This window comes from Emys orbicularis, chromosome 4, assembly GCF_028017835.1.
Source record: "Emys orbicularis isolate rEmyOrb1 chromosome 4, rEmyOrb1.hap1, whole genome shotgun sequence".
In the NCBI taxonomy this organism is placed as follows: Eukaryota; Metazoa; Chordata; order Testudines; family Emydidae; genus Emys; species Emys orbicularis.
In genome coordinates, this window is record NC_088686.1 from 101,253,730 (window position 1) to 101,276,581 (window position 22,852).

General features: G+C 40.1%; 1 protein-coding gene across 1 annotated transcript in view; it reads left to right on the forward strand.

Moving 5' to 3' along the window:
- The window catches only part of SBF2 (SET binding factor 2), a 483,108-nt gene that overhangs the window by 165,309 nt on the left and 294,947 nt on the right, over positions 1 to 22,852 (forward strand). Inside the window, exon 4 of the mRNA XM_065403329.1 lies at positions 12,853 to 12,990. Coding sequence (XP_065259401.1) covers positions 12,853 to 12,990 — 138 coding nt within the window. The remainder of the gene's footprint in view (positions 1 to 12,852; positions 12,991 to 22,852) is intronic.

The window sequence follows — 22,852 nt, forward strand, 5'->3', positions numbered from 1 at the left end:
AACAGGACATGAAATATTCCAGTATTTCTTGCCAATGCTGTATATGGAGGTAAATCACCTCCTTACTCTTGCTTTCTACTCATGTTTATGCAATCCTTGGATGTATAAACACTGGGAGCTCTTGTTTAATTACACTGGTCGACAATTTTTGAGAAGTCTTCTGCTTCAGAGATAAAATGTGCTATTTATTATGTATTTTGATGTGCTGAATTCAAATATGACAATTAAAACAACTGATAGGCTACTGTTTCTAAGATATTTAAGTTTTTACATTTTATGTCTATGTATATTGTATAGATAGAAGAGTTTTAATCATAAATTGTAAACCTAGGTCTTTTCATATGTTTATGGTTGCTTTACATGATAATATTTCACCTGTCCTGTTCATGTAACACTTTAAAAATCAGCAAAAGGGTTATATAAATAAAATTTATTATGAAACAAAAGGCAAAAAACTATTATGTACATAGTTTAGTCCTATTCAGTGTCTACTCGGCTCTTCTTGGCTTGTCTCTTGTATTCATTAAATGGAGCATCTCTTGTCACTGTCCAGCAATAGTCTGCAAGCATTGATGGGCTCCATTTGCCCTGATAGCGTTTCTCCATTGTTGCAATGTCCTGGTAAAATCGCTCGCCGTGCTCGTCACTCACTGCTCCGCAGTTCGGTGGGAAAAAATCTAGATGAGAGTGCAAAAAATGTATCTTTAGTGACATGTTGCAACCAAGGCTTTTGTATGCCTTGAGGAGGTTTTCCACCAACAACCTGTAGTTGTCTGCCTTGTTGTTTCCGAGAAAATTTATTGCCACTAACTGGAAGGCTTTCCAGGCCGTCTTTTCCTTGCCACGCAGTGCATGGTCAGATGCATCATCTCGAAGAAGTTCACGAATCTGAGGACCAACAAAGACACCTTCCTTTATCTTAGCTTCACTTAACCTTGGAAATTTTCCACGGAGGTACTTGAAAGCTGCTTGTGTTTTGTCAATGGCCTTGACAAAGTTCTTCATCAGACCCAGCTTGATGTGTAAGGGCGGTAACAAAATCTTCCTTGATTCAACAAGTGGTGGATGCTGAACACTTTTCCTCCCAGGCTCCAATGACTGTCGGAGTGGCCAATCTTGTGTTGCAGCATATGTGTGGGACCCACCTCTTGTCCTGATCTCCAATTTTGCAGCCAAAATAAAGGTGATAGGCTTTCTTAACCATAGTGGTTATACTGCGCTTTTGTGATGCAAAAGTCACTTCACCACAAACATAGCAGAAGTTATCTGCACTGTTCACACAAGTACGAGGCATCTCTGCTCACTGGCTAAACAGAAATGTGTCCCTTTGCAAAATCAAACACTGACAAATAAGAGAGCACGACACTGTATGATTTCTAGAGCGGATATAGGGCAATTTGTTCAGCAGAGTGATGTAAGCTTCGTTATGATTGCATCATCCATGACTTCTAGGAATAACATGATGCAATTCATATCATGTATGACGCAATACCAGCTTCAGATTGCATCATTCATTGTTTTGCCTAAAAAGCAAGTACTGTCCAAACCCAGTCATAGATTTATTCATAGATCCACTAAGATGTATTTTAGTCATTTCTGGTTTAAATTGAGATCCCTTCCCTTTATAACTCACTTATCCTCCGCCATTCCCAAGTCAAGGGTCGTATATACTGACCCAATAGCATATCTTGAAAACTAGAGCCAATCAACAATTTTAAGCATCATTTTCGTTCTCAGTGACCCAGAATTAGTAAAGTTTGACTACATTTATTTCAGAAGCATTTTGGCTGTAGACCAGTGTTACTTGTCCAGGCTGACCCCTAAATCACTGCTTCTTAGGATACAGTCCCTCATTTTGTAGGTATGTTTCTAGATGTATAACTTTGCATTTGACTGTATTAAAACATTTTGTTTGGATGTGTTCAGTTTACCAAGTGAACTAGATAGCTCTGTGCTACCGTCCTATCCACATAATTATTTATCACTCCACCAATCTTTGTTTCATCCACAAATTTTATCAGCAGTGATTTTATATTTACCTACATATCATTGACAGAAATGTTGAATAGTGTCCAGCCTAGTATTGATTCCTGTGGAACCCTCCTTGATAATGATTTCCCATTAGCAAATATTTTTTTGAGATCTGTCAGTTAGCCAGCTGTTAATCCATTTAATTTTTGCTTCATTGATATTATTTAGTGCTATTTTTTTTATCAGAATTTGTCATGTGGTACTTAGTCAAATGCCTTACAAAAGTCTCTGTATTGCACCTGCGGTTACCTTTATCAGCCAAACTTGTAATCCCAAAGAATGAAATAAGGTTTGTTTGTAGATCTAATTTTCATAAAGCCATGTTGTGATTGGCATTAATTGTATTTCTATCCTTTAATTCTTTTTCAGCTTTTCCATTATTTTGCCCAGGATTGCTATCAGGCTCACCAAACTGTAGTTACCTTGGTTATCTTGCTTTCCCTTTTTGAATTTTGGCACAACATTAGCGCTCCTTTCATTTTCTGGAATTTCCCTGGTATTCCAAGATTTATTAAAAGTTAACATCGGTGTGCCAAAGATCTCCTCAGTCTTTTTTGAGAGTCTTCAGTGCAAGTTATCTGGGACAGCTAATTTTAAAACAGTTTATCCTTAGTAGATGTTGTTTAACATCCTCCTCATTATTAGTGGACTTGGAAGGAGGAGGCAGTCTGTTGCTATTCATGGGGCACTGGAGGTGGAGGAGAGGAGGTAGAGTCATTGAGGTCCTATTAATAGAGCACTGGACTGGAACTTGGGAGACATGGATTCTGTTCACAGGTCTACTCCTGACCTGCTGTGTGACTTTGTGAAAATCACTTCAACTCTCTGTGCCTCTGTTTCCCATTTTACCTTCCTGTGTCTTTTCTATTTGGATTGTGAGCAATTTGTGGCAGGGATTGTCCCTAAATAGGACAACATGGTCTTGATCTTGTTTGGGGCTTCTAGGTGTTGCTGTAGTACAAATAATAATAATGGTGATCTGACCTGAAGAACTAGTTAAATGATGACCTGATGAGTTTAGAGGCAGAAAATGGGCAATTGAGAGAAGGGATATTATGCAGCCTGTTTAAAATTAGTGTTTGTTTGGTAATACCTACTTTACAGCAATGCGTAATGTGTTTCTAAAAAGTATGGCTTTGTGAAAGTTTCAACTTCCATTTAATATGTGAGAAGTTACAAACAGTACATATACTCTGAGATCCCCAAGATGTTCCCTAGCAAAACCAGAGAGGATCAGATTTAGCTTTCCTAATATTTTCCTATAAAATCCAATTTAGTCCCTGGGACTTATGTGGTTGGTCAGAAAAATCTTTTTGGCCTTCAAAACCTTCTTTAAGACTCTGCTTTGCCATTGTGAAGCCTACAAAAACAACAGGTAGGCTGCTGGTGTGCTAAGACCACAGCCTACCATGCTGACCATATTTCTGTTTCCTTCTACTCTCCCATCTGTCTGTATCCATCTATTGATTCTCTTGTCTTATATTTAGATTGTAAACTCTTTGGAACAGGGACTACCTTTTTGTTCCGTGTTGGTACAGCACCTAGCACATGGGGGTCCTGGTCCATTACTGGAGCTCCTAGGCACCATGATAATACAAATAAATAATAAAGTAGATACAAACTCAGTTTTTTAAGTATTCTTTCCAAGTCAACTTTAAACATATAAATGTCCCCTGCAATATTTGCAGTCTATTTATTTCAGCATTGTGAATTTGAAAGGGATATTGGAAAAGGTTTAGGTGTTTAAAAATATTATACTAGAATTATCTCAAGTGGTGTAACTCCTGGAAAGAAAATATATGACAAAGCTTAATGTTTCTTCAAGCTTTGGAGTTATGCTGAACTATGCAAGTAATATGCTTTCATAAAAAGATACAGGGACAGAGTTGGGAAAATGGCTATGTCTTTAAAAACATGTCAGGCAACAAGTTATAACTAGCAGTTTATAAACATTAATTTAGATGAGGCTTAACGCCTTTAAAAACATGTTAGCTGGTCATGCTCAACCCTAAAGGGGAATCTAGGGTTGACCATGAACAGGTGACACATTTTTAAAGGTATTAAACCCCATCTACACTAGACAATGTAGTAGCTAATAAATTTTTAGTTACAACCTATTTTTCTAGTTTAGACCTGGACTAAGAAAGCAGTTGAGAGTAATTAATGGAAACTTATTTGCTTCCTTGGTTAAATTATGGAATGTAATTCCATAGCTTTAGAAATATATGAGCAGCTTTATTTATCTGTTCTTTTAGCTCAACTGCTGGAGTATGCATGTTGGATTGTTAGGAATAAAGTTCTTCTCTATTTCATAAATTGTAGGGTGTATGAAGCAGTCACCTACCATTAGACTCAGAATGTTATAAATACACAACCATCTTGTCTGGCTTGGTATTTGATAGAAACTATGTTCTAGTTCCAAGAATTCTGCAAATAAGTGAAACAATATGAAAATATATTTATTTTTAAAACTTCTGCTTCTCATTGTTTACTGTACAGAAGAACGCACATGACCTTTCGATTACATTCTTATTAATAGTGATTTTTGTCTGGTGTGGAATTTTAGTAAGAAAACATATTTCTACTGTTCTGACTTAATAACTAGACTGACGTTAATCAGCCTCTCATTACTGTCTAGTAAGTTATATTTGTATTGACTTTTAAGGTTTCTTTTGTGTTGTTTTCACTGATAAATGTTATGCTAAAGTCTCTGAGTGTTTTTATGGAAACTGCATGTCATTCATTATTTTAATTCCTTTGAAGCATGCATTTTCCTCAATTTTTATTTTTTTACTTCCTTTCCAGTTTATTTGAAAACATGGAATTTCCCTGTCAGCCAGTAGGGCTCAGACATTTTAGCCAGGGTTATGACATTTTCTTTACTAAATGACGTATTTTTGTTGCTAGTGAAAGATCTAGAAAGAATAAATTATATTCCTGATCTTCTAATCTTAACCTGGACAAAGTTCCTATTGACATCAGTGGGAATTAAATAAACATAAGGACTGTGAAATCAGCATTGATAGCTCACTGCTCTCAGTTCACTACACACCTTTGATTGTATTCTGAACCTAGCAGACTGTATTTCCTTTGCACTTACCTGTGCAGCACCCTTTTCCTCTTTACATTATAATCTAGATGTAATTTTCATTCATCAGTCATTTATAGTAGCCCCTCTAGTAATGGTTTATTCAAGTTAGACTTATACAATAAGCATGTAAATAACTCTTGTTTTAATATACATTCAAAAAACTACATTAAAAGAACATTAAGGTTGTAAACTCAAGCACTCAGAAGTTGGGAAATGCCACAATTAAGGTTGCCAATGCAAACTTAATTCAACCCCCTTGTGTGTTGTGATACAGTCTTTAATTATATGATCATATACTATGTTTTCCACAGGATCCCTGTCTCATCAGTGCACAGGCTGGACCTTGCTCCCAGAATAGGTATTTCTTCTTTGGGTTATGGTCTAAGTTCCCTGTAAGGTGCGGGGCTGCGCAGCAGCCTATTTAGCTCCGCGCAAGCACTCAAGGAACCCACCCGGGGATCTGCTGTGACCAGGGGAGGGACGCCTATCCTGCAGCCCCAACCCCAGAGCTGCCATGGCAGGGAGAGGCGCCTCGCCCCAACCTCAGAGCTGCCGCGATGTGGGGAAAGAGCTGGGGGGAGTCCTCTCTCCCCACCATAGCCCCTGAGCACCTTCCTGCACGCCAAACCCCTCATCTCCAGCCCCACCCCAGAGCCCTCACTCCCTGCACCCCAATCCTCTGCCCCAGCCCTGAGCCCCTCATCTCCAGCCCCACCCCAGAGCCCTCACTCCCTGCACCCCAATCCTCTGCCCCAGCCCTGAGCCCCTCATTCCCAGCCCCGCCCCAGAACCCTCACTCCCTGTACTCCAATCCTCTGCCCCAGCCCTGAGCCCCTCTTCCCTGGCTCCACCCCAGAGCCATCACCCCCAGCCATAACTGTCACACCCCTGCACCCCAATCCTCTGCCGCAGCCCTGAGCCGCCTCCCACACTCCAAACTCCTAGGCCCCCCCACCTCATGGATTTTATTATGTGCACCACTATGAAGGTGATGTGTCACACATCACCTCCATAGTGGTGCACATAACAAAGTTCATTCTGCACATGGGTGGGAAAAATTAGGGGGAACACTGGTTATGGTCCCCATGTGTATTCCACTCTGGGATGTGCATGTGCTCCATGCACCTGAGACCGGAAGACTTTGCTAGCAGTGTCCATTGGTCCGCACCTGCGTCCCTCAGCTCCATGTGCTCCGACCTGAGGGCATAAGGGGCAAAGCAGATGGACTGTTTCTCCAGTTGCTCTCTACCACTCATGATCTGAGACAGAACTTCAGTATCCACAGTAGCTAACATTCCTCTTGTTCAAACTTTGTGCTTATCTGTAAATAGCTTTTAAGATCTGTTAGTTTTTATAGTTAGTGTAGTTTTAGTAACTGTTAATAGTTACGATTTGGGGGTCCTTTCCCCCCCCCCCATACAGGGTGCCTAATATGCTGAGGATCCCAGATTCAAGAATTGTGTATCTTGTCCCAGGGCCTTTCTGGTCACTGATGACCACAACAAGTGCCTCTGTTGCCTCGGGGAAGCTCACTTTTCCTCCCAGTGCAGCATCTGCCAGTCCTTCCCAAGCTGAACCTGTCAAGCCCAGAAGTGCAGGTTCTGAAGATTCCTCATAGACCTTGCGATGAGGCCCAGTCTGAACCTGGCCAATCAGACCCCCCTGTACGTTGGGCTGAGGCCCCCAAGAGTGTCCCTACGAGCACAGTGGTCTCCAGCTCCATAGTTGAATGGAGTACAGCGAAGGATTTCTTCAAACAAAGGCAGGAGGAAGGTAAGATCAAATAGTCTTAAAAGAAATGTGAGAAATCCCCCTCCCAAATCATCATCCTAAAAGAGGACCCCTTCTCTGACATCCTGCAAGTAGGCTGGGACTCCATCCCCCAATATGGGGGTATCAGAAACTCACAAGGAGCACAGTACTGGTTTCCCAGCACCAAAGACCAAGAGCATCCTGAAGCTAGCCCACAATGAAGGAGCACAGCTGTCTTCAGTACCAGAAAGGGATGGAAGGTGGTGGATGCCTCCTACGGCATCAGTACTGATGCAGCCTGAGAAGGAGCTATCAGTGCCGGACACTGCGGCAAGACCAACACCACTGACACCATTGAAGGAAAGAAACCCTGCCCGCTCCCTCACATCAGGAACATTAACATCTATTGTGTTCTGTAACATGTACAGAATCTCCGATACTGTTGGATCTGACCCTAACCAGGGAGGTCCCCAAAGCCATTCACTAGTAACATTGACCAGCGGGGCATAATAAGACTCCTGGTATCATTGGCACTGCCTATTCATGTTGAAGCCACCTCAGACGAATCTGCTGTCAGCTTCACCACTCCTCTCTACACAAGGGATCACCTCAGATAGAGGGTCCTGGATATCATGGGTGCCATCCCACTCAATACAAGTCATATCCTCCCTTATGGAGACTACCCTAATTTCCCTGTGACCCCTCGCACTGGCCTTATTGGGGTTCTAGGGAAATTAGGGGTCCATACTTAAGTCACCCTGAATACACCAGATCCCATTTGGAATCAAGGCAACCTTTTACATGCAGGGAAGAACCTCAACTCCTCCAAGGACGAATGGAGGAGGAGGAGAAACCAGATCAGACAGAAGTGCCCGCACCAATAGGGTTCTCATCTTTGTCCCCAGACAAGGCAGTCACACCAGCCTTGCCATCACCACCCGATAACTACAGGCAGTTCCAGGACCTCCTGACGAGTATTGCAGATACACCCCAGATCCCCATGGAACCAGTACAGGACAGGATCCATCCGCACAAGCTACTGGACATTCTTCAGAGTGCTGGTCCCACTAAGGTGGCACTATCAAGGACTGGCCAAGGCAGTCTGGCATAATACTGCTACCTGCGCTCCCACTCCAAAGACAATGGAGGAGAAATACTTCATACCATGTAAGGGAGCAGAATAATTACTTATACACAGGGCCGGCTCCAGGCACCAGCCCACCAAGCATGTGCTTGGGGCGGCGCCTGGAGGGGGGCGGGGTGCTCCGGCCCGAGAGCGGGGCCGCGACTGGGCTCGCTGCCCTCCCCGCGGCGCTCCGGCCGCCGGGGAGAGCGGAGAGCCTCGGCCGGGCTCTCCGCCCTGCTCCCGGTGCTCTGGCCGCCGGGGAGAGCGGAGCCGCGGCGGGCTCGCCGCCCTCCCCCCGGCGCTCCTGCCGGTCGGGGATTGCGGGCCCGCAGCCGGGTTCGGCGCCCTCCCCTGCCGCGCTGGGGGGAGGAGGGGGGGCGGCGGGTGGCTTTTTTGCCTAGGGCGGCAAAAAAGCCAGAGCCGGCCCTGCTCATACACCCCACTTCTAACTTGCTATTGGTGCAGGCTGTAGCTAGAAGAAACAGACAACACCAACCTAAATCTACACCCTCTGAGAAAGAGGTGAAATGTTTAGATCTTTGGAAGAAAACTTTACTTTGGCATGATTACAGTGCTGCATAGCAAACTGCCAAGTGTTAATGTTAAAATATGATTTTATTAATTATAAGAAGTTCTTGGAGTTTACCAACAAACTCTCGCAAGAGGATAGGTTGCAGTCCCTGGCAATTATTGATGAAGGTAAATTGTTGGCTAGATCAGACCCCAAATCTCAGTAGATGTAGCAAATACAGCCTCCTACTAAATGATGACTTTTGTAATCATGCATCAGGCATTGTGGCACCAGTTGTCCAGATTTCCCAAGTAGGGTCAATCCACCATAGAGCTTCTGAGAGAAATAATCTGTTCAACAAAAAGAGAGAGGAGTCACTACTTTCCCTGAAAGACTCAAGAGCAACCCTCTGTTCACTGGGTATCTATATCTCCTCACCATGGAGGAAAAACCCCAAGTCGCAACCCTACAAACAGTGGCCAGCTGTCCAGCCATTCTACCACTAGAGGTCGTATGAGCCACCAATGAAGTGACAGAGAATGCAGCAGTTTGTGCATAATCTTTCATCTTCATTCTTCTTCCAGCCCCAGACACCTAAGAAGAAATCCTTTTGATGGGGCTTTCAAGAGCTGCAAACCAGTTCCTCTGCCACATCTACCTGTTCAGGACTCCTGTACCTTATTTGGTGACCACCTAGCTTGTTTTTCCCAGGTTTGTCACTTGTTAACATCAGATAGGATCAGTTCTGGAGCTAATCACCAGTGGTGTTCCTCTCTCTCCTTCCTCAAAACACCATCTATCTTCAGAAACTCTTCTCACGAGAGCATTCTCAGTTAAGATGTAGACTCCCAGCTCCATCTGGGAGCCATAGAACTAGTACCCCTTTCAGCACATGGAAAAGGATTTTACTCAAGATATTTCTTCATCCCCAAGAAGAAAGGAGGCTGGAAGCCATACTAGGTCTCAGACATCTGAATGTGTTTATCTGCTGCCCGAGGCTCAGAATGATTGCCTTGGCCTCTATATTCCTTCACTCAACAAAGAAAACAGGTTCACAGTTCTTGATTTAAAGGATGCTTATTTTCACATAAACATCCGTCCTGAACACAGGAGATTTGAGATTCAGCGTGGGCATAGGCCACTACCAATATGGAGTGCTCTCTTTCAGCCTCTTGACAGCACCAAGGGTGTTCACAAAAGAGCTGTCTGTAGTGACAACCTGTCTCGGTGATCAGGGCTCGACCAATGTACCCTCAGAAATCCCTATTCACTGTGAAATCTTTACAGGAGGTATGATGACAGTTTGAACTTGCCTCATTTTCTACGTCACATGGCCTCCTGTACCTATGTGACACCTTCGGCAAGGTTTCACCTTCAATGTCTACAGGCCTGGTTATGGCAGTTTTCAGGCTAAACAAACAATATTTGGACAAAGTCTCCCATGGGGTCCGGGTTATTCTCTCCCGGTGGGAGAACAGAGAGGTGGTCTGCTTTGGGGTTCAAAAGACTGATCACAGACACTTTCCTACTAGGGTGGGATGATCACGTAGCACAGGGTACCTGGATCACCAAGAATTCCAGTTACACATAAATCTTCTGGAGCTGTGTGCAGTCAGGAGTGCTGGAACTAGGGATTATGGGAGTGCGAGAGCACCCCCTGGCTTGAAGTGGTTTCAGTTATATACAGGGTCTACACTTTTGTTCAATGGCCTTCAGCATCCCCACTACAAAAATTGTTCAAATGCCACTGTGGTGCAGTACACAAAGCCTGCAAGCAGTCCTACCATTTATTCAACCCTTACATGTCCAAGTCATGTTGAACAACATTGCTACATCAACAAACAGGGGAGCAAGGTCCACCCCTCTTTGCAAAGAAGTGATTAGTCTCTGGAACTGGTGTATTTGGCACTAGACCAGCCTCTCGGCAGTGCACCTCCTAGGGGTACACAGTATATTAGCAGACAGCCTCAGCAGACATTTTTCCAGAGACCACAAATGGAAATTACATGATTCCGTGGTATGGAGCATCTTTCAACAGTGTTGATACCCAGTGTTGATATCTTTGCATGTCAAGAGAACAAGAAATGCCCCATTTATTGCTCCAGAATGGCTCAAGGCTATGACTCCAGAGAGCACTGGACAGCTGATGTATGAGTTTTTAATCATCCCACTCTTACCCCATGTTCTGAAGAAGATTAAACAAGGGAACATTGGTGATCCTGATTGCTCCCAAGTGGCCCAGCTAGTTCTTGTTTCTGAATATTCTCCAGGTGTCTGTGCACCTATGCATCTGGATTTAGCTCTTCCCTGACCGGTTGACCCGGGACAGAGACAGGATCAAATACCCCAACCCATCATCCTTCCATCTAACAGGTATTTGCATTTAAAGTCATGCTCTGTGGAGGTACTGGGCATGTATGAACTGTGATTTTTTTAGAGGCTTTTAACTTGGGCAGATTTTCACAGTGATGGCAAAGCATATGTCCCTGAAACCACAACAGCCCCCTGCCATATTTCAGATCCCTTCTTCGAAGCAGGGAGGTACTAAAGCTTCCCAGTGAAACATTTGTATAAAAACTTTTAAACATGTACTTTTGCCTAACCTCATTATTGAAAATGTTTGGACTGTTTTAGCTGAAATTAAAAAATCATTATCATCATCATCATCATCATCATCATCATCATCATCCTGCAACAGGCATCCAGCATGGGATACTTCAGCCTAAATGTTTAGAACATAAGAACGGCCATACTGGGTCAGACTAATGGTCCATCTAGCCCAGTATCATATCTTCTAACAGTGGCCAATGCCAGGTGCTTCAGAGAGAATGAACAGAACAGGTGATCATAGAATGATCCTTCCCCTTGTCCGCTCCCAGCTTCTGGAAGTCAGAGGCTAGGGACACTAACAGCATGGGGTTGCAGCCCTGACTATTTTGGCTAATAGCAATTGGTGGACGTATCCTCTATGAATTTATCTAATTCTTTTTGAAATCCTGTTGCAGTTTTGGCCTTCACAACATCCCCTGGCAACAAGTTCCTCAGGTTGACTGTGCATTGTGTGAAGTACTTCCTTTTGTTTTAAACCTGCTGCCTATTAATTTCATTGGGTGACCCTAGTTCTTGTGTTATCTAAAGGAGTACATAACACTTCCATTTTCACTTTTTCCGTGCCATTCATTCTAGCCCATGTCACTTGGAAAGGTTTTTTTCCCACTGTTGCAGAAAGCTAATGTGCAAAAATACTTTGCAAATGATAATGTATGTCTTTAAATTAAAAATGAGTTGCATGTTAGAGTTTTAACAATTAATTTTGCATAAGTAAGGCTCAGCTTGAATTTGAATTACTTGTAGCAAAAAAAATAAATGTGTATTCTGTTTAAATGAATTAATTTATTCAGATTTCTCAATTTGTAATGTTACATTGTAGTTCAGAAGATCAACTTGTGTGACTACTTCATTCATATTTAATTACAGGACTGATAAGGAATTGTATAGAAAATAAACTATGGGTGTTTTAAAAGAGAACATTCTGGTCAAAGTAGCAATTAGAGTACCTGTTTTAGCAATTTACATGTTATAAATGCACTGTACCAACTTGGGACCTGTTGGGGGCAGCCAAAATAGTCCTTGTTATGCAAGTGTGTCATATTTTTTGGTTAGTCTGCTTGGATTTCTTTTGATGAATAATCTTCAGACTTGAAGGTACTTTCACGCTCCATAATAGGCAACAGGGAGGGAAACTGCTGTAGACACCTATCCAGTTATATTAATAAGCACCAACCTGCAAAATGTTAAAAGTATTTTACCAGACTTTCAAGACCTGTTTCATCTTTCATATGATTGTAGTCTCAATTTATTTTGTTAAGAGATGTTGCAAGAGAATATAGAAATAATTTTAGGGTGCAAAATCTCTTGTAAGGTCCACATCAGAATTTGGACTGAGATATTTTTCTCTCCCTACATGTGCACAAGTCCTGTTGCCATCAGTGTTTGATCAATGCACTTGGAAAGACCTGAATACTGAATTAAAGGGCGGGGGGGCGGGACAGATTATCAGCTGGTGTAAATTGTCATAACTCCATTGAAATCTAAGAAGCTATGGCAGTCTACACCAGCTGATGATTGTCCCTAAGGTCTGTATGTAGCTCTGTCCTTGTTTTGCAGAGTATCACTACATACCGTTGGGCACAGATACTTTTATTTCTTGTATTTATTTTTTACATTTCATGTTTCAAGAAAACTTCTGCTATATTGTTAGAAACTATTTGTGAGGCTTTTCTAAAATAGTATTGTTGCTGTTTAACTATATTTTGGCATTTTCTTGTTTTCTTTAATTAGTTTTGTCAGCCTGGAGGATGGCAGTTGTCCAGAGAGAGAAAGCAGCCTACATTCTTTGTGGTGGTTTTGACCGATATAGACTCAGAACGGCACTACTGTTCATGCTTAACTTTCTATGAAGCAGAGATCAACCTGCAGGTAAATCTCTTGGAACCAAAAATAAAGAGCAAGAAAAGAGGCATTTGGAAAACAATAAATACTCATAACAGAATGTTACTAAATAATTTTAGAACAGAGAATGTTCCTATATTCTTGATATTCAGATGAGGGGATTTTTGTATGTTAAAAGTCTGCATTTGGTTTGGGGTTTTTTTTGTTTGTTTTTGTTTTGTTTAATTGAAAGTACTTGTTTGGGATCCTTTTGTTTGTTTTTACCCTCCACTATTTGAAAATATCGCTTAGAAGAATTAGAATAAAAGTGTTACTCCATACTGTTTTTTTTCCCCTTTTTCTGTCTAGCAGTTATTTTTTGCATGTAGTTTTTATGCAGGGTAAGCCAGATGGTGGTGTTTTTTTCATTTACTTCCTTGTTTGTGTATTAGCATAGTGATTGTCATCTCTGCTCCATGAATAGAGTTTAACTTTTGCTCCCTCTGCTGGTTGTCTCTCTCAGAATAACAAAATATTGTAGATCTATGTGTTGTTTTAAATGTTAAATTTTATGTATCTCTGTACTGTATATATCTTTTTATGGTTATTCTCATTTGTTTAATTACATTTATTAGCAAAACTAATGGATTAATAAAACAATAGATTTTTAGAAGTGAAAGGATAGTCCTCCAATTATGCAATTTTTTTTAGGTAAATCAGTTTTTGGGTATTAACTATTTGGCAGTGACCCTTTTTAAATTTCTTATTAATTTTTGGACAATTTTAATCAATTCAAAAAAGGCACTTTATTTCCCATTTGGCGTAAATTACTTCAAATAGTCTATACTGTGACATATTATTTGGTATCCTTAGTAGGAAGACAAACTTAATGCAATTCATAATTATGAAATTTAGTTATGTCTGAAAACTTTCCTGTTTATATATAATATCACTGTAAATAATCACAAATAAATAAAATCTTGGTATTGTTTGTCACTAATGTGTTTCTAAAATTACTCATCTACTAGATGTGATCTAAAACTGTTTGTTCCTTAAGAGCAGATAGATTTAATTGAAAAAACACTGCTATTATTTCACAGTTAACTTTTTAAACAAATATTCTATTAGTATGATTTCCATGTTCCTGAAGTTGAAATATTACTGTATACTGCTATTGAAAACCTCACCGAATAATTTAAAAAAAAAAGTTTGCTGAATAGCAGCAATTTTATATTGTGCCTTTTAGACATAATTGGAATTTTAAGAATAGCAGGAGTAATCTTGGGTGTACTCCATTTCTTAAACTCTACAGTTTTTTTAAGATGAGTTTCTGGCAAATAAACTAATGGAGTTGAATTGTAGAAATGTAACCAAAAAACTGGATAGACTTTACTTCAGTACAGTTCATTGAAGATCTACTGATATTTTCATAGATTAAACTAAGAAAAAAGGCCTTATGTCTGTCAACTCTTGGTTTGTTTTAAAGTATGGAAGGAAATAATCCATAGCAATTTTTCCATGGCTGATTAAAGCTTGCAAATGTGTACTCTTCGTCATCATTGTGGATTTCATAATCTTTATACTAATCCTGGCTAGGTCATTATTGATGCTGCAGTTTCTAACAGCTGCTTTTAATTAACTTCTTGCAAGAAATACTCATTAAACAACTGGTCCCATATTAACTAAAAACTTTATTTCTGATATTGCTTAATAATTTTAGACACGTAAAAAAGTAACAGGTTCTTGGTCCATAGAATGCTGGTCCTACCCATCTTCTGAAGGATGCATATTTTTCAGATGAACTTGCTTTGGTGAAGCTTGTTCCATGACTGCATTGTTTATAGCCAAACTTCCTGTTTCTTTATGAAGCCCAAAGATAATAAGTGGACGTGCCATGTTACATTAGACAAGAATTCAACACACATACAACTCTAATGAAAGATAATCTTGTTGACGCATTTAACTATGTAACTAAGTAATATAGGTTTGACCATCAGCTTTATGCCTCATTAAATAAATGAGTCTCTGAACCTCTGTGTCTTAGTCTTGAGAACAATGCAGATTTGTATTTACCGTTCTAACTCACAAAAAGACTTTAAAAGGGTTGAATTTCTAAAATAGTTACTTCAAAAAGCAAATAATGTTTTCAAGTCTACATGGACGTAATGTTGATTCAATAAGAAGATTATTTAAATACTAAAAGAAGCAATCTGTATTGTATTGTATTGTTTCATGGTACATTGTTTCCCTGTGAGATAGAGAACAGTAACAAGTATTTTTTCTAAATACCTTGAAACTCAACAGTGGAAACAGAACACTATATCTAAAAGCCTAGCAGCTGTAACACAGTAGGAACCTAGTATTAAATAAATTCACACTTCACTTGTAAGCCTTTCAATGGCTCTAAAATAGACAATCTTGCATCTAGATACTGAAGTAAATTAACTGAGATCCTTGAATTTAACCTTGTGAAGTAATTTCCAACTGTCCACTTTCAACCTTGTTTCTCAGTGTAACATTGTGTATGACCAAATGTATTCAATATAAAGCATATACAAAATAGATTGCATTTTAAATTACATGGCCACTTATAGGTAGCATATATCCACCAGATTATTTAGTTAGTTGAATATATATATTCTTCAAATGACTTCACATGTCTATTCCACGTAGATGTTTGAGCACTCAGGGCATTCAAATGGAGAGTTTTCTCTACTCGTATTTTTTGGGATGGAGCATGTATCCTTGTGCCCAGCAGGAGGTATAAAGGGTGAAGCTGCCCTGTACCTCCCTCAGTTTCTTCTCACCATCCATTTCTAGAAGTCAGAGCTCCTTGTGTACTGTTGCTGGAATAGGTGCTGGAATAAGGGTTTCCATAGCCATCTACAAAAGCAATCTGAGCACCAGATTAAAAAAAAAAAAGTATTAAAATGCCCCAGATTCCCCCTCAAACACAACTTCTTAAAAACCCTTTCTGAATTCCATTAGTTTCTCACCCCTGCAAGAAACTTGTTTCCCTTTGACCATCCAACACACAAGGGCAATTTCTCCCTTTATTGTTGAGTGTTCCACATTCAACCAAACAGAGGTAAGACAGGACAATAGATGGGGAAGGCTCTGAGTTACTACAGAGAATTCTTTCCCAGATATTTGCCTGGCGGGTCTTGCCCACATGCTCAGGGTCTAACTGATTGCCATATTGGGAGTTGAGAAGGTATTTTCCCCAGGTCAGATTGGTGGAGACCCTGGAGGGTTTTCTCCTTCCTCTGCAGCACGGGGCAAAGGTTACTTTAAGCCTCCAAGTAATGTAAATGGTGAATTCTCTGTAACTTGAAGTCTTTAAACTATGATTTGAGGAGTTCAGTAACTAAGCCAGAGGTTAAGGGTCTATTTCAGGAATGGGTGAGTTTCTGTGGCCTGCAATGTGCAGGGGGTCAGACTAGATAATCACGATGGTCCCTTCTGACCTTAAAGTCTATGAGTCTATGAGAAAAAGAATACTCAACTCATTCTTTCTTCTGACACTGGAATATGTTGATAAGCCCTGAGAGCAGTATTCAGAAGATTCATAGAAATGTAGGGCTGGAAGGGACCTCGACAAGTCATCAAGTCCAGACCCCTGCACTGTAGCAGGACCAAGTAAACCTAGACGATCCCCAACAAGTGTTGTTCAGCTTGTTTTTAAAAGCTTTCAATGACGGGGACTCCACAACCTCACTTGGAAGCCTATTTGAGAGCTTACCTCCCCTTATCGTTAAAAAGTTTTAATATCTAGCCTAAATCTCCTTTGCTGCAGATTAAGCCCATTACTACTTGTCTTACCTTCAGTGTACATGGAGAACAATTGATCGCCATCCTCTAACAGCCCTTAACATATTGGAAGACTGTTATCAGGTCCCCCTTCAGTCTTCTTTTCTTAAGGCTAAATATGCCCAGTTTTTTAAATCTTTCCTCATAGGTCAGGTTTTCTAAACCTTTTATCGTTGTTGTTGCTCTCCTCTGGACTCTTTCCAATTTGTCCACTTCTTTCCTAAATTGTGGTGCCCAGAATTGGACACAGCACTCCAGCTCGGGGTCACCAGTGCCAAGTAGAGTAGGACAACTACCTCCTGCGTCTTACATGTGACACTCTTGTTAATACACCCCAGAATCATATTAGCGTTTTTAGCAGCAGCAGCACATTGACAACCCATTATAGCTCCCGATCCTTTTCAGTAGTTCTACCACTTAGACACTTATTCCCCATTTTGTAGTCGTGCATTTGTTTTTTTTCTTCCTACATGAAGTACTTTGCACTTGTCTTTATTGAATTTCATCTTGTTGAATTCAGACTAATTCTCCAGTTTGTCAAGGTAATTTTGAATTTTAAACCTGTCCTACAAAGTGCTTGCAACCCCTCCCAGCTTAGTGTCATCTACAGATTTTTTAAGCATTTTCTTTTCTCCATTATGCAAGTCATAAATGAAAATATTGAATAGTACTGGACCCATGGCTGACCCCTGTGGGACTCACTTAATATGCCCTCCCAGTTTGACAGAAAACCATAGAGAGCTACTCTGAGTACCATCTTTCAACCAGTTGTGCGCCCACCCCATAGTAAATTCATCTACATCACATTTCCCTAGTTTGCTTATGAGAGTATCATGTGGAACTGGCTCAAAAACCTTACTGAAATCAAGGTATATCACATCTACTGCTCCCCCTATCCACTAGGTCAGTAATCTTGCCAAAGAAGGAAAATAAGTTGGTTTGGCATGATGCGTTATTGACAAATCCATGCTGACTATTCCTTATAACCCTATTATCTTCCAGGTGCTTATAAATTGATTGTTTAATAATTTGCTCAAGTATGTTTCTGGGTATTGACGTTAGGCTGACTGGTCTATTATTCCTCCTTGTTCCCCTTTTAAAGATAAATACTATGTTTGCCCTTCTCCAGTCTTCTGGGACCTCTCCTATCCTCCAGGAAGTCTCCAAGATAATTGCTAATGGCTCAGAGGTTGCTTCAGCTAGTTCGTTAAGTACCCTAGAATGAATTTCATCAGGCCCTGCTAACTTGAATACATCTAACTTATCTAAATATTATTTAACCTTTTCTTTCCTTATTTTAGTTTGCATTCCTTCCTCTGCTTGTTAATATTAGTTGTGTTGAGCATCTGGTCATCATTAACGTTTTTAATGAAGATTGAAGCAAAATAGGCATTAAGCACCTCAACTTACTTATCAGTTATTAGGTCTCCTTCCCCGCTAAGTAGAGGATCTACATTATCCTTCATCTTTCTATTGCTCCCAATATATTTAAAGAATGTCTTCTTACTGCCTTTTATATCCCTTGCCGAGTGTAACACATTTTGTGCCTTAGCCTTTTTGATTTTGTCCCTACATACTTGTGCTGCTCTTTTGTACTCCTCATCAATTAGACTATATTTCCACATTTTGTAGAAATCTTTTTTGATTTTCATGTCATTAAAGAGCTCCAGATGGAGTCATATTGGCTTCTCACTATTCTTCCGATCTTTCCTTTGCATCGGAATAGTTTGCTGTTGTGCCTTGAATATTGTCTTCTTGAGGAACTGCCAGCTCTCCTGAACTTCTTTTCAGTGTGCAGGAGGTCAGACTAGATGATCATGATGGTCCGTTCTGGCCTTAAAGACTATGAGTCTAATGTCCCCAAGCCTTCTTGGCCCAGAGGATGCAAGAGATTACAAATTTAAGAAGACACTTTAATCCTGGCAGTAGACCCCACATAGCTAACTTTCCAACCATAAATGTTTCCAATATTGCATTTTATTGCAAAGCTTTTAAAATGTTTTCCTAACATACATTTCAAAGGAATTTAATACCTGTTTTCTAAAAGAGCGATTATATGTTATGAAAAAATGTTTGCAAGACACTATCTAAACATATTTATTAATATACATTACTGTACTGTATATACTGTTTTTGTTCCCTCCTAACAACTTGTGTGTGAAATAAAATCTTTACTTCTTAAGTTCATCTGTTCCTGCAGCTTGTTTTGGGTCCAACCATTTCTTTAAAGATCTCTAGCATCTCCGTGCTTTGGAGCAAGGAGTTGAAACTTGAAAATATAATAGTCCTGGGCCAAGGAGATCCCTTTTCCTGCCTACTTGAAAATGCAAGAGGATTTGGCAAGCAAAATTCTGACAACTCTCATTTGCAGATGCTTAGTACAGCTTTAGGTAGAGGCTTGCTGTTAAAATTTCTGAACAATCCCTCTGCATTGATAATTCTCTAGCTCCCCAGAGCTCCCTATATACCAACTGCTCTGAGTATTCTTCCAGCCCCAGGAAGTTTCTGCATGTCAGTTGTGCAGAATACCCTACATGTACACAGGCAAAGTGGCAGCTGGAAAATATCCATTGGCCTAGGGTGAGATGTTCTGGATTGGGAGCAAAGAGGAGATCATGAGGGTAAAATTTTCAAAAGTTCAGTGTGAACTGGGCTGTATTCAGCTCCAGTAGAGATTAGCATGGAAAGAAAAAGTTGGCCTGAATGAGTTTACTGAGGCAAAACTTAGATCATTTATTTTAAAATAAGAAGTCAGGTATGGATTCTAAATCTGCCTCTGCTGGCAATTAGCAGATTACCAAAGGTCTTGCTAACCTTGGCAAGGTTTCAAGATAAATCTTACATATGGTCAAACAGTTCTTGTACAGTTTCTTTACAGTATTCAGTGGAATTCAAAGATTTTGTATATGAGAGATGTTCTCTCTCTTTTCTTGGACACTTAACATTTATTGTAAACAATGCAATTAAAGTTTTGCTTCCTACCTATGTTTGGACTCCCTTGATGCACATTCAGTTTCCCATTACAGTGATTCATTGTGGGATCTTGTTCCAAATATGTGTGTGTTTGGTTCCACCTTCAGTTCTGCAGAGCAATATGGTATCTCACTGTTTTTAATGATTTTTTTTTTACTCAGTTTAAATCGGTGTCAGTCAGAAGTAGCTCCACTTCGACTTTCGTAGAATTACATCAGTGTAAAAAGATGTAATGAGAGGAGAATCAGGCTCAAGTGTATCCTTGTTGTCCTCATGCCCAAATGCAAGCAGTGGCAATAACAGAGGAAATCTTTAACTGTGTCTGGACAGCTGTGTCCCCTCAATACTCCAATCTGGGGTGCTTCACTGTGAGCAACCATTCCTGGTCTGCTCATGCACAGCCTCCAGCATTTAAATCACTCCCAGTTATACTGTATGAGTGCTATAGCCAGCCACTCATACTTTACACTGCAGGGCAACACCAGCAAATACCAGTCCCAAATTTCCCCCCAGAAATGTGCATCTTGTACTGCCCAGCACTCACATGGACAACACAAGCTCATATAAAGTCCGTCATTTTATTAACAGAAAATAATATGCACAAATCCTGTTATCCAAATGGAGTTTCACAAGCACAATCCAAACATTCTGGTTTAGATAAAACAATAAAACCAGTTTATTAATTCCGGAAAGGTAGGTTTTAAGTAATCACAATTACTGAGGCATAAAAATTAAAATTGGTTAAAAAGAAATGAAAAGTAAAACTGAACTAATACCTAACTTAATAAGCTAAGGGAATTCAAAGCTGCTTCCTTTTTTTCTTCAAGTGTTGTTGGTGTCATTGATAGAAAGGGAGAGATAATTTGAGGTGTTTTTCTTTCCTCTTATAACCCTTTATCTTGTGCAAGAATAATCTCCAGCTGATGTTCGAGAGGCAGAAAGTCTGTGTGGATGGAAACCTCAAGCTGTTTCTTTGTTCAAGATGTAGATTTTTGCCCCCCACCCTCTCTTCTGCCAAAGAGTGGCCACTTGATCAAGTGATGGTCCATTAGATTTTGTTGACACCTAGCTGAGGCATTGGCTAACCTTTCGTCTTTGGGATACTGGTTTGTGGCTGCCCTCCACAATGTGTTGGAACATGTCCCAGTAATATCAGACAGTAGGATCTTATAACTTTATATGCAGTATTGCCACACATATTTTACCAGGACAATAATGATCAGCAAATCATGAGTTTTCAAATGGCATCTCACAAGGCATACTTTGTATAAGGTTTACCATAATCCTGTAAACAGGACGAATATAAGGGTACAGACTGTCAGAGTCTAAAGAGCTAGCATTGGAATGCAAAAATGTGGAGTAGACCAGTGGTTGAAAACCAGAGCTAGATCACCAGGGGAGCCTTCGGCCATCTGGGGCTCAAACACTAAATGAGACAGGACCAATGAAGAGTTCCAGGTTTTCTATCTCTTCCCCAGGGCTCTTTCTCTTCCTCTTCTCATTCAAGTAGATTCTACTAAGACTTTTATGTCATGGCCATTTTCATGGTATTTGAGCACTTTCCAGGGTGAAGAATAAACAAGGATACTAGTGCTGTCATGTGAGGTTTCCCTTCCTTTCCTCCCTGCCAGAGAGACTAGTTGCGTATGTATTTTTCCTTTTTAAAATGTGTACGTGTGTATGTGTATGTATATGTATATAACATTGTGTGGGTGTGTGCACATGTGTGCATGCATGCTAGCTTACTGGCTTGCTTGCTCTTCTTAGTGGGAAAGCAAGACTGAAGAGGTAAGTTTTTTAAATTTGGACCAGAAAGTAGTGAGTTATATTGTTCTAAATTCCTGCAGGAATGAACTCCTTTGCCTCTTCCCTCTTTTCTCATCTTCCTTCTTTTCTGACCCCTCTCTTTGTCTTCTCTCTCCCTTCCACTCTCAACTTCCTCAGCAAGAGAACTCTTTCAACCTCTAATACAGAGCTTTTTAAATGCTTTCACTCTTTTCCGTGCCCATAAGCTGTAGGTATGATCTTAATGTGAGTGACTGGTTTTATTCCTTTAAATTGCAGGAAGGCTGTGGCAATGCAGGTGTACTTCATTCTGATAAACTGGATTACTTCTTGAATTCTTAGGTGTCAGATAAACTTTTCAAGTCCTCAATTTGAGCAAAAAAGCATGGTCCCATGAAATCCAACTGCATTCAGACTGAACAGGTGTTCCATCATATCTTACTGTGATGTGGGGCTGTTTAATTGCCCTGACTCCGCCTGCTTTGACTATCACTGATTTACATTAGACTATATTTAAAAATTACTTTGTCTGATCATTGACTTTAGTTCCTAATGTTGAAGATTTTGCCTATGTTGATATCATTTTGAAATGAATGGCAGAAAGAATATTTAACAGGAAGTCTGACTGCTAAAGATAGTTTGATGGTAGCATGCTTCCAAATGAACATGCCAGTTAAAGAAGAAAGCTTAATGTCCCAGGGCTAACTTGGGACAATGAATCAGTGTTGGATGATGAGGAGAAAGAGTTTAAATATTGTGTGTTTCACTGTCGCATTTTTTCTGGCAGTCTGACCTGTTGTCTACAACCAGTTACAATAATTTACCAGATGACCACCTAATCTATCATTCTTTCTATTAAGATTGGTTTTGGCAGTGGAAGATTTTAGACAATTTTACGAGAGGCCATCATGAATAAAGCCCAAGCTTTAAATGAAATTAAGTTATTGATTTTATTTATGTAGATTTATAAAAATAACAAAAAGGTGCCCGTAATATCCTGGGTTCCCTTAACAGTTATTCAAAAACTGTATCAAACAGATATAAAAACAAGAAACCAACAAACTCACAAAATGTGTCTGTAACTAATCATCTGCTTGAAAAATCTTTGTATTTTTGAATGTAATAAACTATTCCATTTATTCTCACCTTTATTACTATTTAAAATTTTATGGACAAAGCATCCAGTAGAAAAATAAACTGATCATGAAATTGAGATATAACCTGTTAGCAAATCCAAAATATTATGGTGGGAGATAGGGAAAAATTAGGAATGCATGACACTGTTGCCCAATCTATAAATATAGTGAAGCCATCTCACTAGAAAGATATGTTCAATAAAATG